We start from the raw sequence: 16,134 nt of genomic DNA, 5'->3' as shown, positions 1-16,134 counted from the left end.
CTTAAGACAGACATGAAGGACGTAGCACAGTAAGATTACATTAAGATTTAGATGACCACAAAGCATCACTACAATACTAAAATTAGCTGAATAACTTCCCGTCACTCTACCACCACTCCTGCATTTTATTTTCCTGATCTTAACACAGAGAGATCCAGGAATAGGCGTTAGGGAGCTGGACACGTAAGGGCAACCTACTTTTTAATATATTAAAATCATACGCCAACAGTAGGGGTTCTCTGGGCATATTCTAATCAAATGAAAATGGGCAACTGTTACAAAAGCCTCCCTCATTCTTTATATAAAAATAAGGATCCTACCTTTCTTATAAAAATCTACATTCATTCTTCCTGAGCATCAGTATTTGATTTACAACACTATTAACAAGGACCATAACAAAGTTTTGCTTAACTAAAATCAAGACAAGGACAGTTTTCACAAGTGACAGAAAATTAAGATTAGACAAGGATTTCTTAATTACATAATGAAGGTCACTATAAGTGTAGAAAAAAAGGGTTCACTGCAACTGCTAAGCTTCTCATAAGGCAAAAAGTATTTTTAATTCCAGTGGAAAAATACAACAAACCAGACTCAATGATAGAGAAATAAAGTTTCTAGAAATGCAAATGTTGAAGTGTAGCTGCTGGTAGTAATTGAATTGGTTTATGACTGAACAAAGGCATTCCAGTTTCAGTGGAATACACCTTTTTTTCCTAAGCACACTTTGTTAAAGTAACTGCCAGTCTGATTTATTTCCAAATACAGTACATTTATCCAAACAAGAGCATGTACATTCAATATAGAACATTTCCAGCAACAGTTATAGTCCAGTTCCCCTTCACAGTGTATTTTTTTTAGTGCAAAGCACTAAAAAGGCCAAACATTCTTCTATCCATAAAAGCATTTTTTTTAATCGATGACCTTGAGATCAACATTTTTACATTTTTTTAATACAAAAAGTATACATGACAAGGCACCTCCCTAAGCAAGAGAGTGAACCTATATAAAAACATGGTATTTCTTCCGATGTACAGTACCTTTCAAATTGTGGCAATTTGACACAAATCACTAAATAAAATATCTTCTAAAAAGTAAAAAAAATTGATGCACGGAAGCCTGCCAAGACTTCCATAATGGCAGGTGTGCTACTGTTTTTCTAATATCTTGATTATAAAATAGACAAAAGGATCAGTAAGCATTTTGCAAATCCTACAATAAAGTCAAGTGCTACCTAAAGTGGTCATTTAAGATCTTGCGAGAAAAAAATATTCTGAGTTTCTCTCACACTATCCTCCCTTTTATTAACATTTAAAGAAATAAAACTAGCATTGTAAGAAGTGGTTGTGCATGGATTGTCTGTGTCTATAAAACATCAGAAAATATTCACTACCTTCATATTAATATTAGTGTGTTTTTTTAAAACAATAACTGAAAAATTAACTGCAGCTATCATTAAAGTGCTTGTGTATAAAATTTAAACACAAAATTAAAGAATATGGAATAGGGAATGTAGGTGTTTTTGTAAACTTCCTAAATGTTTACAAATGAAAGGCTGTCCTATGAACCATGCATGAAAAAAAAAAATTATTGGCAATATCTCTGCAGTAACTTTAGTACAGTGAAATTCAGTACACCCAAAAGTTGGGAAATTAGTCCAACTGAAGTTATGACAATTACTAAAAATTAGAACTATTCAGCCAATATACACTAATATGGTGTTTGCTTTTATACATTCATTTGTAATAAATTTAAAACAGTACATAACAAAGCAAAAGTTCGCCAGCCAAGTAGAATACGACATAAAAAGTCACAGAATTGGTTCATCAGCATTAGCAGTACTATGGTCAGTATCAGTGGTGACCTCTCAAGTTGATTTCCTAAATAAAAATAAGTTTTCTTCCAAAAAATGCTTTTTGTAAAGGGTTTTTTGTTTTTAAAGCACAGAAAGTTCATTTTCTATTGATAACTTGCTGAACTGCTTAGAGACAAGGGTAGTTAACTGCTAGTCTATAGATGCAGGTTGTGCATTGCAAATCAACAGTTACCTGACAGTGTTGGGACGCGGCACTGTCATAACAAGCCATGAGCATAGTTATTAATTTAGTAAGAAAACAATAGTTTAAAGTATTTCCACATTTTTCTTATGGTACCATTTTCAAGATATTAGTGGTTCTAACACCAAATTAAAGTCTTTCCACTCAAATGAACTCCAAACTTTCCGTACATCACTTGAAGTTATCTGAGGAGAAATGGGAATAAATTAATATTCTGAGTTTACCAATACAACTTGTTTACTAATTATACAACAGTGAAACTATTTTTAAATGCAAGATGGTACCTAAAATTTACCACAAACAAAAAATTTAAAAACATTCTCTTCCTCAAACAAGATTAGTGGGATTTTTAAGAGAGAACCCAGCTCATTAAGTTGCATTTTCTTAAGCAGAAAGTGGTTACCAAACCACTGAAAACCCACCTACATATGCCTGACTGGTAATCCACTGCAGAAGGTATACCAAGACAGAGCTGTCTTCGGGAAAAGAGCACTTCTGAGTTGAAGTCAATAGCAGATACAGGACAAGGTATATGTATTTAGCCTTATTTTCACTTAACAGGTATTTATTACAAGGAGAGAGTTCCAAAGTAATAATTTAAAGACTGCTTCCCCTCCCCACACCCAGGCCTGTTTTTATTACAAATATCTGCAATATCCAAAAAGCCTTCATGGCCATCTATAGGTTATTTCCATTTAACCAAGAAATATATTTTATAATTAGAAGACTACCTGTGCCACCATTTTTTCTATGAAGCAGGACTGCAGAAAAACAGTAAATCAACACATTAAAGAAAAAACATTCATATTTAAGGCGCTATCGTGGAAACTCTTACTCATGCAAAGAGATGCTTTTACGATAATACCATGATGTTGGGAGAGTGAGGGAAACTTAATAGAATAAGTTAAAAGAAAAATAATAAAGTTTATTGCTGGCTGCTCATTCCAAGTTAGATGTAGAGATTTATTTACTCTGCTGTAATTCACTTTTACATCAGCTATAAAAGTACCATAATATTTTTGTAACTATCCTACAAATGTGTACATTAGCAGGATAAACCATGTGAACAAGTACCAAATAAGTGCAAAACTAATTTTAAAATGTCTACTGTAAACATAAGCCAATATAAATTGATTTTTATCATATTAAAACAGTTTAGAAGAACTGTACAGCCTAACTTTATTAGGTTGCAACTTCCTGCAGAAGAAAAAAGTTTAGAAATTGACTTGTCTCCAAGCCACTGAAAACATATTTTGCTGAAGAGGCAAATGTGATAGCCACATTACTTTTGTATCTCCTACACCATCATCTATTGGAAAGCATCTGTTCAGGCAACAAAAATCAGATGGGGGGGGGTTGTGGTGGTGTTTGTTTGTTTTTAAATAGAGGCAAAACACTAGTTGTTTCTCACCAGACAAGAGCTTTTGATCTTGTACTTCTGCCTTTGGTTTTGTTTTCTTCTGGTGAATGAGATGCATTTGCCTTGTGAGTTTTCTTATGGTGTTCTAGAAAAGTCTTTTTGGCAAATGCCTTTCCACATTTATTGCATCTGTGAAGAGAAAAGTTTTTTGTGACTTTTACTTCTATGCCAACATCAGCTCCTTCAAACTTTTTACTCGGCGAGTTAGAGGTGACATCCTGTTTGGAACCAATCTGTCTTGCTTCATCCCTCTGAGGGCCTCTTTTTGCCACCTTATTTAGAACAAAATCAATAGGCTTTTTTATTGCTCTGATTTCTAAACTTGCAGTTATTTTACCAAGGTAACGTGATGACTTTTTATGAACTACAGTTATATGCCTTATCACATCACGTTTGCGACGTGTTTCATAAGTGCAGAGAGGACACCTGTAGAATTTAACATAAATGTTATTTCCATCTGTGTGCAACTCAATGTGTTTTGTCAAGTTCTGTTTAGAAGTAAATTGGCGTTTACACAGTTTACAGTAAAGCTGCTTGAAGTCAAAGCCAGCTGAAAGTTTTGGCTTCCTTGTTTTTTGCTGGCCACCTGCAGCAGATGGATTGGTTGATTTAGGGGTTTCAAGGTCTCGCTTAACTTTATTTTTCTGTGCTGCTGGTGTGTTCTTTTTCTCATTTGAATGACTTGTTCCCTTTAACTCATTCTGTGGAGAAAGGGTGATGGAAGGGGTTGAAGATTCTACAGAATCTGCTGGTTCAACTTTTACTTTTATTTCTGTGCCGTTGGCAGTATTATTGGGTCCTTTCTCTTTTTTAGAGTTCTTTCCGGAAAGTGTTATCTTGTGAACAATTTGCATGTGCCTTTTAAGCATTATTTGTGAACTATATTTTCTCTTGCACAGAAGGCATTTGCATGCAGTTAAATTGTATTCAGCCTTTGAGGAAGACTTTTGTTTTCGGGTCTTAAAAGATTTTTTAGCAGAAACTGTATCCAAGAACAAAGGTTGCCCAGGCTTTGTAGCTATATCAGGAGTAATGGAATCCCTCCTTAACCCCCTATGAACTTCATCAAAATGCCTCCTTACATTGGCTTTTGTAGCAAATGATTTATAACATACAGGACAACTTCTACCTAATGTTACAAGCACATTCTTATTTCGTCCTTTTGTGGAGCACTGATTTGGTTTCTTTTTTGTTTCTATGTACTTCTTTAGTTCTTCCATCTTTTTTTTGTGTACTTTTCTAATGTGCCGACGTACACTACGTCTGGAATGAAATTCTTTTCTACATAAACAACAAATCAACTGGTGGCCAAAATCAGAATTATCAGAAGAGTCCAATTCAGGATTTAATGCTGGAGGTTGTTCATCAGGAGTAGGCATTACATTTATTACAGGATCAGCAGGTGGCAACTCTAAAGTTTCTGTATTTGGAGTTGAAACAGTTTTGGGTTGCTCAGTGGTAGGTTCCTGTATTTGTAATGGAGCTTGATCAGGACTACTGCTAATCTCAATGTTCTCTTCTGGGTTGTCAGTTCTTGAAATGTACTGAAACACAGCATTCTGATTTGTTTCTATAGGTTCCAGCTTAATTACATATTCTTGTTTGTCCACTCTAGGATAAATGGCTTCCAGAAGATTATTTACGGCTTGGCTTTGTTTATCATTGACATCTGGAAGGTCTGTAAAAACAAAAGGTTATTGTTAAATCATCTAGAAATCCCAAGTTATTATATTAGGTTTTAAATTTCAAAGTGAGCCTTGAATATCAGCCTAATCATTGAATTATGTGCCCACAAATTTTGTTTTTAATTTAAAGTTCATGTTTGTACTACTTTTCAACAATTACTATAATTACAGCCAGCCTACTAGGGAGAAATCTTGCTTAATTTGCCAATTTAACCACCAGTTACCATGTCCAGTCAGTAGTGGATTTTCTCTGGATAATCAACAAATCTTTTTATTACATCAGTATAAATGTCCTTAGAATTATTAAAGATCTTGGTTTACCTCAGAGATTAACTAACTCCTTCTGGTATACTTGAACTGGCAGCCCCCAAGTTTAAGATGTGCTTTGTGCCTGTAATGAATTTCTTTTCTAGGAAAACAACAAACCAACTACTGCCCAAAGTCAAAATTATCAAGATGCAACACCTGACCTTGTTCTTCATGGGTGTTACCTAGTGTACAATATCATTAGGGAGAGCTTTTCTGGGGGTTAGAGGTAGAGTAGTCTCAATGAAGGACCTGCAACTCTGAATGTTACTTCTCCCTGCCTCCCTCCAACCCTCAACCGTGTCCATCAGATCCCAGATGTACTGACCTTTAGGACATACTACAAGGCCTATACAACTACACGTTTTCTATAAGGGAACAACAAATAGGGTATGAGGATGAAAAGAGAATTTCATTTGTGGCGGGTTGGGAGTTTCACTGGCAGAAAGAACTTTTTATATGTTTTTATAAAATGGGAAGTGCCTAGAGAGCCAGATGGGTGCTTGGTAAATTGAAAAAAAAAAATATACATAAAACAAATTTGATCAGCACTTTTCAAAATAATCTTAATATGGTTAGTGTTCAGATCATTTAAATCTGTGTAAACAAATCAAAAAATTTATTAAGCTACTTTAAATTTTACTTTAAAATGTTTAAATTTTAAACAGCTATATTAATATTAAAATAACTTGCAATGGAAAGGTCAAGGAAGCATAAGGTGTTTTAAGATCAGATGAGATTTTGCTTGTAAATATTCATAACAGACTAAAAAGTATACTTATTGATCCTTCCCTCTAAGTGAAATTAGTTATATGTTCAATTTATAATGAGCCCTCAACCAGTTAACAAAATACTCTTGGTATGTCCTTTAAAAAGTATTATCCTGAGAGTCTTACTGAATCACCAAAACAAAATTAAGAACTGGGACACATTTTCCCTGCAATTCTATTATTTCCAGCATATATTATTATGACAATATATTAGAATATATTATAAACTATCTCTAAGATGCTTTTTAAAAAAGAGTTGTCAATAACTTTACAGTTATCTAGAGATAAAGCTCTATTAGATCATCCAGACAAGATGCAAGTTACAGTTCTTGATATAGGATGTGAACATCAAACCAATACTACATTTCTCAGTCTCTCTCAAATCCACTGACTAGCTAACATCTTTCCTAAAAACAATTATTAGATCAGTCAATCGAGTTCACTAAAATGGCTAGTCATGACAGGAGACCAAAATAAAATGGCTAACTGAAGCCTATGTTCTGAGGTAATAGCAAAGCAACCTGCCTCTATCAATTTCCAAAACCTACTAAGCTCCCCCCAAAAAAGAGATCACAAAGTTGCAGAGGATGGATTCTCCAAGAAAATCTGAAAATGTAAAGAGACCTCACTCAGAAGAGTGTTTCTGGCAGCGTGGTGGGACTTCTCAGACTTCAAGTGAACAAATGGCAGCCAAATCAGCCAGAAATGCCCGGGCTGAAGAAAATCAAATGGCTTCCAAAGTAGGCATTCTGAAGATGATCTCAGAGTATAATTCCATCAGAGATGATATGATGACCAAGCTTCTTGCAGTCAAGAAGGAATAGCAAGCCCTACGCTAGAGACTGTCCTAAGAAAGCAAGTGAGGATAGGTCTACAGTGCAAGTAGATATCCATACCTGGCTGGCCTGTGCCAGCTGACTTGGACTAAGGGGCTGTTTAAGTGCCGAGTAGACTTCCGGTCTCAGGCTAGAGCATGGGCTCTAGGACCCTGCAAGGTGGCAGGGTCCCAGAGCATGGGCTGCAGCCCAAGGCCAAAAGTCTACACTGAAATTAAAGAGCCCCTAAGCCCAAGCCCAACTCAGCTAGTGTGGGCTAACCACAGATGTCTAAATGCAGCATAGACATACACAGAGAGAAACAGACTTGCAGAGCTGGAGCAGAATGCAATTCTGTTTATATTGGATTACACAGAAAACAGAGTGAGAAGGAAAAACATCAGAATTAAGGAACTGCCTGAAAATGCTGAAGGAGGAAGCCCAATCTGGTATGTAAAAAGTTTAATTGTGGCATCATTACAGCTGAGCTGTCTGTAAGAGGTAAAAGTGGAGAAAGCACACAGGGCACTACTGCCCCCTGCCCCCCACCACCACACACACCTGGGCTTCATAATAATAAATTAACAAACTCAGAGACCTAATGCTGAAATTTTGCAATTATCAGCAGAAAAAATTAATTATGAAAAAAAGTCAGAATTCAGAACTCAAACTCAAAGGCATTGACCTTTCTGCCCTAACTTTAAAAAAGAAAAGTAAAAAAAGCAGCACTGGGAAAATTACAGCAGCACTCAACAGGGCAGATATCCACTGCAAAAGGTGACTCCCACTTAGATTTCAAAAATCAGTATTATACAGAAAATACTTTAAACAAAGAGAAAGTACATTCAAGATGCTTGGGATAGAAATCCAAATCAAGACGACTCTCCACAGGTAGTAACTACAGATAAACCGCTGAAAAACCCTTAGCAAATGGTAAAACCCACGAAAAGGGAATTGGGAAAAGAAAAAACGTTAAGACTCTAGAGACCATACTGGCAATGGCAGAAGTGAAAATGAAAAAAAGAACTCTGATACTAGAGGAGTAACCTAAAGATAACCAGAAGAGATTTCTTGGGAGTCACCAGGAATGACCAATTGAACGGTAACTATGTTAACATTACAAAGAAAACAGTATGAAGTATGCTTTAATTGGGATGATCAGTAATAGCTGTCTTCTGCATTTTAAAACATAGACCAGGAGTGGACAAACAATGGCTTGCAAGCCACATGTGGCTTTTTTACAGTTAAGGTGTGGCTTGTGGCATCTCCCCCACATTTTCCACCTAAGAGACTCAGGGCAAAGCTTGGGGATTCTGCCCTGTTGCAGAGTGGTGGGCCTATTGGCTGTCATATGCGCCTCGGAGGGTCTGTAAGTTTGGCCAGCCCTGACAGACAAAATAAAGACTATAAGGGAGGAATGGAGGTGGATCCCAAGGATGAAAGAGATTGAAAAAAATAGAGGGATGGGGATGAGCCTTTAGGTGTTCTGTCTAAATTTTCTTGTAACTCAAATGATGAGATGCTGATCTATCCCTTAGGGCAAGGCGTCAAGGTTCCATAGGTGGAAAATGTACCTTCTTTGGATTGCTAGAGAAGCAGTCCAAGTGTTCACATGGAGAACAGAGCAAAGCACAATAATTTTGGGACTGTTTTACATGTTATGTTGGCATTTTATTTGTTGATTTAGAGTAAGGGGAGAGGGGAGGGAACTGGGGATGGTGGGGAGAATATATACAAGAAAGATATATGGAACAAAAAACAAGTCATGTTCAGGCACACAATTGTGAATGGAAAATAATCAGAAACCAGAGATACTCACAACACAAGGATTCATGTAATCAAACAGCTAAAGAATCCAACATTTCAAGTTTTTTCAATAAGCTAAACAGTTACTCCCAATGGCTTTTACTTTTATTTAAAAGTAACATCTATGAATGTCAAAGGGCAAAATAATGTCATTAAAAGGAAAAAGCCTTAACAGAAGTTTAAAAACCCACTCAGAATATTCTACTTCAATAAACTCATCTTCAGGAGAGGCAAATTATGGTGTAGCCCCATTGAGTGTGGTGCAGACAATCTAATCCCTCCTTGTAGGAGCTCAGGTGCCTGGAGTATTGTCTCCTGTATGCTGTCCAGAGGTCCCAACAGGGCCATTGCATGGGAAATGGCACAGGTGGTGGCATCCAGGGGTGGCCATCCCAGATCTGGGTGTCAATCTTGTGTGAGATTTAGGCTGTACAGGTGGGCCTAAAGTTGCAGTAGTTTGGATGGCAGAGGAGCGGTGAGATGAAAAAAACCCTCCTCATTAGAAAATGGAGTGGCCAGAGGTGAAGCCAGTTGACATGGTACCATGCATACCAGAGATACTCGGTTACCACAGAGTGGTGATTCCGACGTCAATGAAATAAGTATATCTTTGTATTGCAGGAAATGGTGGTGTACCACTGTTTTTGGAGCCGAAGAGGTTTGGTGCCAACAACACTGTTGTAGTTGCAGGCATCGGTGCCAACATCTGAGTGCTCTACGCTACTGGAGCAGGTGGTGATGCTGCAGGGAGCACCTCAATATCGCGTCTACAGGCAGCTCCATTGGTGCCGTAGCAAAGGAGGTGGGCCTCTGTTTGCCTCTTGGCTCTGAGCCGCCTCGCTTGAGGTCACTGGCTTCCACAGTATGCATGGTACCAGAGGATCCCAGTGCCTTGTACGTACTCAGTTGCTGAGTGGTCAGTACTAAGGATACAGAATGAGCCGGAGACACATTTTTTTCGGTGGCTCTTTAAGGGGGAAAAATTGATGCTCTTTTCCTCGCTACCTTTTCTGGAGGAATTAGCCTTCCTTCCTTTAAGATGCTGCAGTGAAAGCATTTTTGTGGGATGTGTGTCTCACCTAAGCACCAGACGCAATGAGAGTTCCCATCCAATACTGGGATTGCGTCCCAGCAGGAAAGGAAGCACTTGAAGCCCAGTGAATCGGGAATGGCTCAAACTATAGTGGTTCAGCCCTAAGGGTGAACATGAACTATTCTAAGAGGCAGGAAAATATCTCTCTTTTTTAAACAAAAAAATAAACAGGGAAAGTAAAAAGGGATTCTAACTAGTATATTAAGAATACTCTAAAAACCTATTCTAAACACTAAATAAAGCTATCAGTTTTCACACTGCTGGAAGCTCCATTTCAGGCCAAGGATGATTGAGAAGAAACTGTCAGGCATACAAGATAGGCACTGACAACAGTGTGGGAGAGGGGAGAGCAACCCAGACAATTACTATTGTTGAAATTCTCCAAGCTGAGGGCTTGTCTTCACTACCACACTGCAGCAGTGCCAGTATAGCATGTCTGGTGAAGACATGCTATGTTGACAGGACAGCACTCGCCAATTGACATAATTACTTTACTTCAATGAGATGTGGAAGCTATGGAGACAGAAGAGCATCTCCCACCAACATGGGACAGTGTACACAACTTTAAGTCGATGTAGCTTACGTTGCTCACGGGGATTTTTTTTCACACCCCTGAGCAACATAAGTTGCATCGACTTAAGCAGTAGTGTAGCTAAGCCCAAAAGTGCAGGGATGCATATTCACCTGAAGTGGTGCACCCACAGGGACACTCCTCAAAGAACAACTTGCTGTTTCAAGTCCTGTCCTATACAGGACCCCCAGTTCCTTAAATGGATAACTGCTCTTTACACCAGCACAAAAGCAGTTGTGCAAGTAATGGGGTTAAATCTCCCATTTGAATTAAAGGACATCCTTGCTTAGTCTCCATCTGTAATCTTTGCACTGGCCACGAAGTCTTTTGCTCAGCGGATAAGGAACAAGGAATTAATCACAGGAATAAAACCCGCCGGAGCACATAAGAAAATAGCACTCTATGCAGATGATATAATAATTTTATTTAAACCAAATATTTACCTAAAATTAGTTTCTAACAAAGTCCAGGACGTTTGGAAAGCATCTGGATTTAAAGCAAATTATGCCAAATATGAAATGCTAGCTATAAATTTGCCAGACTCTGAAAAGTAACACCTCCAGAAAACATGTAGGTACAATTGGACAACAAATTCTATACGATATTTTGAAATTCAAATTTCAAACAACCTAAAAAGAGCTCTCTGATTTAAATGTCAAACCACTCCTTCAGCAAATGAAAGAAGATCTTGAATGCTGAAGGAACAAAACATTTTCTTGGTTGAGAAGAATAACCAGAGTTAAAATGAACATTCTGCCATGGATATCTTCCCTGTTTCAAAATCTTTCTGCAGTAATTTCTGATAAAACTCTAACAGGAATACAGAGAATGTTAGAATTTATATGGAATAAGAAAAGACCAAGAGTGAGTGCAAATATTTTGTACAGTCCCATTCAATAGGGTGGACTACCTGTTCCAAATAATCTCTGGTACTATCAAGCCAGCCAGCTCAAAGCAGTAATGGATTGGGGATGCTTTAACCCAGCCAACACTAGGTCTTTATTGAACAAGAAAATTGCAGCAGCGTAGACATCGATAGGCTACCCAGGCTTAATGGAAAAAAAACAACCCACACTCCCCAGAAATTTATACACGTTCTTTAGCAAAGGCTACTCTACAGGTTTGGAATAGAATTAGACGTAAAATTATTTTCCCTTGCCAATGACACTCATTGCAAATAATCTTGATCTTAACTCACATTGAAGTTCCCTGATTTGCAAACATTGGGAAGCCATGAAACACACACGGTTGGCTAGCTACACAGTAAAGAAACTCTTCTGACTTACTTAAAGATCAAAACTCACTTAAACTGGGGTCTGCTCTCCCCTGGTACCAGTACTTTCAAGTCAGGCATTATAACTTCCTAGAAAACCTGTTTTATACAGAAAGCGAACTTTAATAGAAGCAATGACATCTAGCCAATTAGAAAACAAAAAACATAATTAATTGATATCAATCTTTGCAGACATCTTTCCCAACAAAAGAAAGTTCATATATAACAGCTGGGAGAAGGACCAGTTTAGACAAAATTACCACAGAGAAATGGCATTTGATCTGGAAAAGAGAAGACGACAACCTCAGTCTGTAATAGAAAAAAAGAAAATTTCTTTAAGGTACTGTTTCAGTGGTACCTCGCACCAGTCAGGTTAAAAAATGAATATCAACCAAATGGTGATTAATATAGAAATTATGATGAAAGGGAAGATTTTTATGTATATATGGTCAACATGTCCAGTCATTAGAAAGTACTGGGATGCAATCCATAAGTAGGTCCACTTAAATCACACAATTTTCATGGGTTGGTGACCAACCCATGAAAAATGTCTGATTTCTCTGCAGCATTTCTCAAGCTAGTGGCCCCAACCCTATTAAGGGTCATGGTATCGCCACCCTTACTTCTCCCCATGCTGCTGGCAAGTGGCACTGCCTTCAGAGACCAGATTTCACAGTCCGTGACATGATTTTCATGGCTGCCAATTTGGTAGACCCCTATTCACAACTAAGTATCATGGAGTGTTGGATATTTATTACCAAATACTTCTTTGGTAATCCTCCTAGGGCTTCCTAACGAAAATTGTCACAAAAGAGAAAATGAAGAATTAATCTCTCATCTGCTAGTAGCTGCTTGGCTATTGGTAGCCCTTTACTGGAAAAAAGAAAAATAGCTGAACCACAGAGCTCTTATTGGAAAAAAGAAGGGAGGTTGTGTTTATGGAAAAGTTAACACACCAGCAAAAGAGAGAGAGGACAGATGGATATTTAGAAATCTGGTTAAATTTTTTTCATACTCAAAGTACATTAAAACTGCAAAAAAAAACAAAAAAAAACAGCATTCCCGCCCAATTTTATTTATTTATTTTTAATATTAATATTTGCTAGACAAGCCTGTATAGACTGTGACAATATAGCATAAAAGGGACTTTTGACAACTGGAAAAAAGATTCTAAGCTTTGAAGAAGATTTTCAAATATCTACATGTTTTTGAAGCATCCAACCCTGCATAGAAAAATATTCAAGAGCAACAGAAAAGCAATTCCTAAGGGCATGTCTACACAACAGACTTAGGGTTTGGCTACACTTGCAGGTGTGCAGAGCTGGGAGTTAAAGCTGTCTTCGTACAGCTGTGTAGTGAAAACACTGCAGCGTGGCCACATTGAGAGCTACCAGCGCTGCAGTGTGGCCACATTTGCAGCGGTGTTGGAAGTGGTGCATTATGGGCAGCTATCCCACAGAGCACCTCTTCCCATTCTGGGGCAGTGAGTTGCGGGAAGAGGGCGGAGGGTGCGGGTCATTCTGCTTCCTGTCCCAACGCCCCGTGATGCATCACTTCACATCCCAGCAATCCTTGTATTTCCGTCCACGTTTGGCACCATCTTGACTCTCTCAACCGTTTCTGTGCAGCGCAATTTCTGCGAGAAATGGAGCCCAAACTGCTGAGGAATATGCTGACGAGTCTCGCCAACACATCACATTTGGCAGTTGAGCTATTTCTTAAGATCCAAAGTGATGAGGAGTCCGACGATGATAGCGAGTCGCGTGACGCGTACAACACAAACTTGCTTGTGGCACTCACGGAAATGCTCAGCACTGTGGAACACCGCTTTTGGGCTCGGGAAACAAGCACTGAGTGGTGGGATCACATCGTCATGGAAGTCTGGGATGAAGAGCAGTGGCTGCAGAACTTTCGGATGAGAAAAGCCACTTTCATGGGACTGTGTGCTGAGCTCGCCCCCACCCTGCGGCGCAAGGACACGAGATCGAGAGCTGCCCTGCCAGTGGAGAAGTGGGTGGCTATTGCAATCTGGAAGCTGGCAACTCCAGACAGCTACCGATCAGTCAGGAACCAGTTTGGAGTGGGAAAGTCGACTGTTGGAATTGTGTTGATGCAAGTTTGCAGGGCCATTAATCGCATCCTGCTAAGAAGAAGCGTGACTCTGGGGAATGTGCAGGACATTCTGGATGGCTTTGCACAAATGGGTTTCCCTAACTGTGGGGGGGCAATAGATGGGACGCATATTCCTATTCTGGCACCACCCCACCAAGCATTCGAGTACATTAATCGGAAGGGGTATTTCTTCATGGTTCTCCAGGCACTTGTGGATCACCGTGGGCGTTTCACTGACATTAACACAGGCTGGCCCAGACAAGGTGCATGATGCATGCATCTTTCGGAACACTGGCCTGTTCAGGAAGCTGCAGGCTGGGACTTTTTTCCCAGATTGGAAGATCACAGTAGGGAATGTCGAAATGTCCATTGTGATCCTTGGAAACCCCGCTCACCCGTTAATGCTGTGGCTCATGAAACCGTACACAGGGAACCTTGACAGGAGCAAAGACTGAGCCAGTGCTGAATGACTGTGGAGCATGCTTTTGACCGTTTAAAGGGGCGCTGGCCATTTCTATATGGGAAGCTAGACTTGGGGGAAAGCAGCATCCCCGCAGTTATATCCGCATGCTGTACCCCCCGTAATATTTGTGAAGGGAAGGGTGAAAGATTCAGTCAGGCATGGACCTCCGAGGTTCAACGCCTGGAGGCTGAATTTGGACAGCCAGAGAGCAGGGCTACTAGAGAGGCCCAGCACTGGGCTGCAAGGATTAGTGATGCATTGAGGGAGGACTTTGAGGCTGAAAACGAACAGTCATGTTTGGTGCCTTGCACGGGAGTGAAGTGCAGTGGTTACAATGTTAGTAGGAATCTGTGTTTCCTAAAATGATTTGCAGTGCCTGTTTCTTTCCTAGGCTAAGATATCTTTGACTTTCTGCAATAATAAAGACTGTTTTCAAAGTCAAGAATTCATTTATTGAAAAGAAAATAACTTTATTGATAGACACAACTTTTTGGGAACCTAAAAGGGCAGGGGGGTGGGGTGGGGAACTGTACAGTCACAGGTTTGAATATGTCCTGTCTGGAGTGCTGTGCAATGATTGCTGCACTTCAGGATGGCTACACTGCATGGTCATGAGGGTTGAGTGCAGAGGGTAATGGTCGTGGTTCTAAGGGCTGGTCAGTGAACATACAGGTGTTGGAGACAGCTGGAGGTGGTAAGAACCTGGATGCTGGGGAAGGGGGATTTGAGCTGACATTGGGGCACAAAGGAAAGAGCTTTGGGACGGGGCGGGGGTGGATGTGGTAGTGCTCTGCCTGCATGGCTACGAGCGCCTGGATAGAGTCCGCTTGGCATGCCAGGATGCTTAGTGGCTACTTTGTGCTTTTCTTCCTGTCCGCTGCATTTTTCTGGCGGATCCTGCTTTCCCTTTCCCTCCTCTCTGTGAGAGTGTGCTCCACAACTGCTAGCAGCAGGTCTTCTTTGCTTTTTCGCTGCTTCTTCCAAAGGTTTTGTAATCTTTGAGCTGTTGATAGGCAGCCAAGATCTCAAGGTTGCTTCTGGAAAGGCAAAAAATGCAACACTTAACAGAGGAAGCATTGTTTATACCAGACAATTATTCCCACACAGTTAAGGAGTAACATTCTTCACAGTAGCATAATTTTCCCATCCCAAAGACAGCGCACATAACACACGGGAGCCCCGAAATGGTGAGTAAGGGGGACTGACTGCTTCAGTCCTCTACTGTCCTCAGGGTTTCTGTGTGTTGGGGAAAGCAAACAGCTGCAGGGGGCACCTACACTGAACACTATCCCAACATTTTCCAAAGGAGTTGATCCTGGAAGATATCTCGCTGCTGCAGGTCACCTGGGAAGCGCAGGAGGGTCTTCCTCAGCAATGCGGATTCTGCCCTGGCTCCTGTGCAGCTTCCCTGTGTCTTGCAATGGTCCCCCCACCCCTCACGGCACAGTGGCGTGGATGCGTTAGCCTGACTAGGACAAGGACCACAGTGGCTCTCCCAATAAACTTGCGCAAGCGCATTGTCCACGCTCTGGCTGAAACTTTTGAAAAGATTACCAAGGCCGATTACCGCGACATGATAGACCACATCAATGCGCTATTCCACATCTAGGCATGCATGCATGCAGCCCTAACCCTCCCTCCTCTCCTGAAAAATTTCCATCCTGAAAATAAAAGCCGCTTACCGGGAACCCGCTCCTCTGTCTGTCCTCCACCAAGTACCAGCTGCTGCGACTGGCTACCTTCCTTCTGGCTTGAGAAGAGCTCCT

The 16,134-nt window shown here is 40.0% G+C and overlaps 1 protein-coding gene across 4 annotated transcripts in view; it reads right to left on the bottom strand.

Annotated features, from left to right (window-relative positions):
* Nucleotides 1–595: 595 nt before the first annotated feature.
* The window catches only part of ZNF800 (zinc finger protein 800), a 32,679-nt gene continuing 17,140 nt past the window's right edge, over nucleotides 596–16,134 (bottom strand). For 3 of the 4 annotated variants that reach the window (XM_032769358.2, XM_032769359.2, XM_032769360.2), the window contains exon 5: nucleotides 2,959–5,152. In XM_032769358.2, the coding sequence (XP_032625249.1) occupies nucleotides 3,462–5,152 (1,691 nt within the window). In that variant the 3' untranslated portion in view covers nucleotides 2,959–3,461. Of the gene's footprint in view, nucleotides 2,240–2,958; nucleotides 5,153–16,134 lie in introns of those variants that run through there. The other variant, XM_032769363.2, reaches the window with a different exon arrangement.

This window comes from Chelonoidis abingdonii, chromosome 1 (genome assembly GCF_003597395.2).
Source record: "Chelonoidis abingdonii isolate Lonesome George chromosome 1, CheloAbing_2.0, whole genome shotgun sequence".
Taxonomy (NCBI): Eukaryota; Metazoa; Chordata; order Testudines; family Testudinidae; genus Chelonoidis; species Chelonoidis abingdonii.
This window is presented reverse-complemented; position numbering and strand designations above follow the sequence as displayed.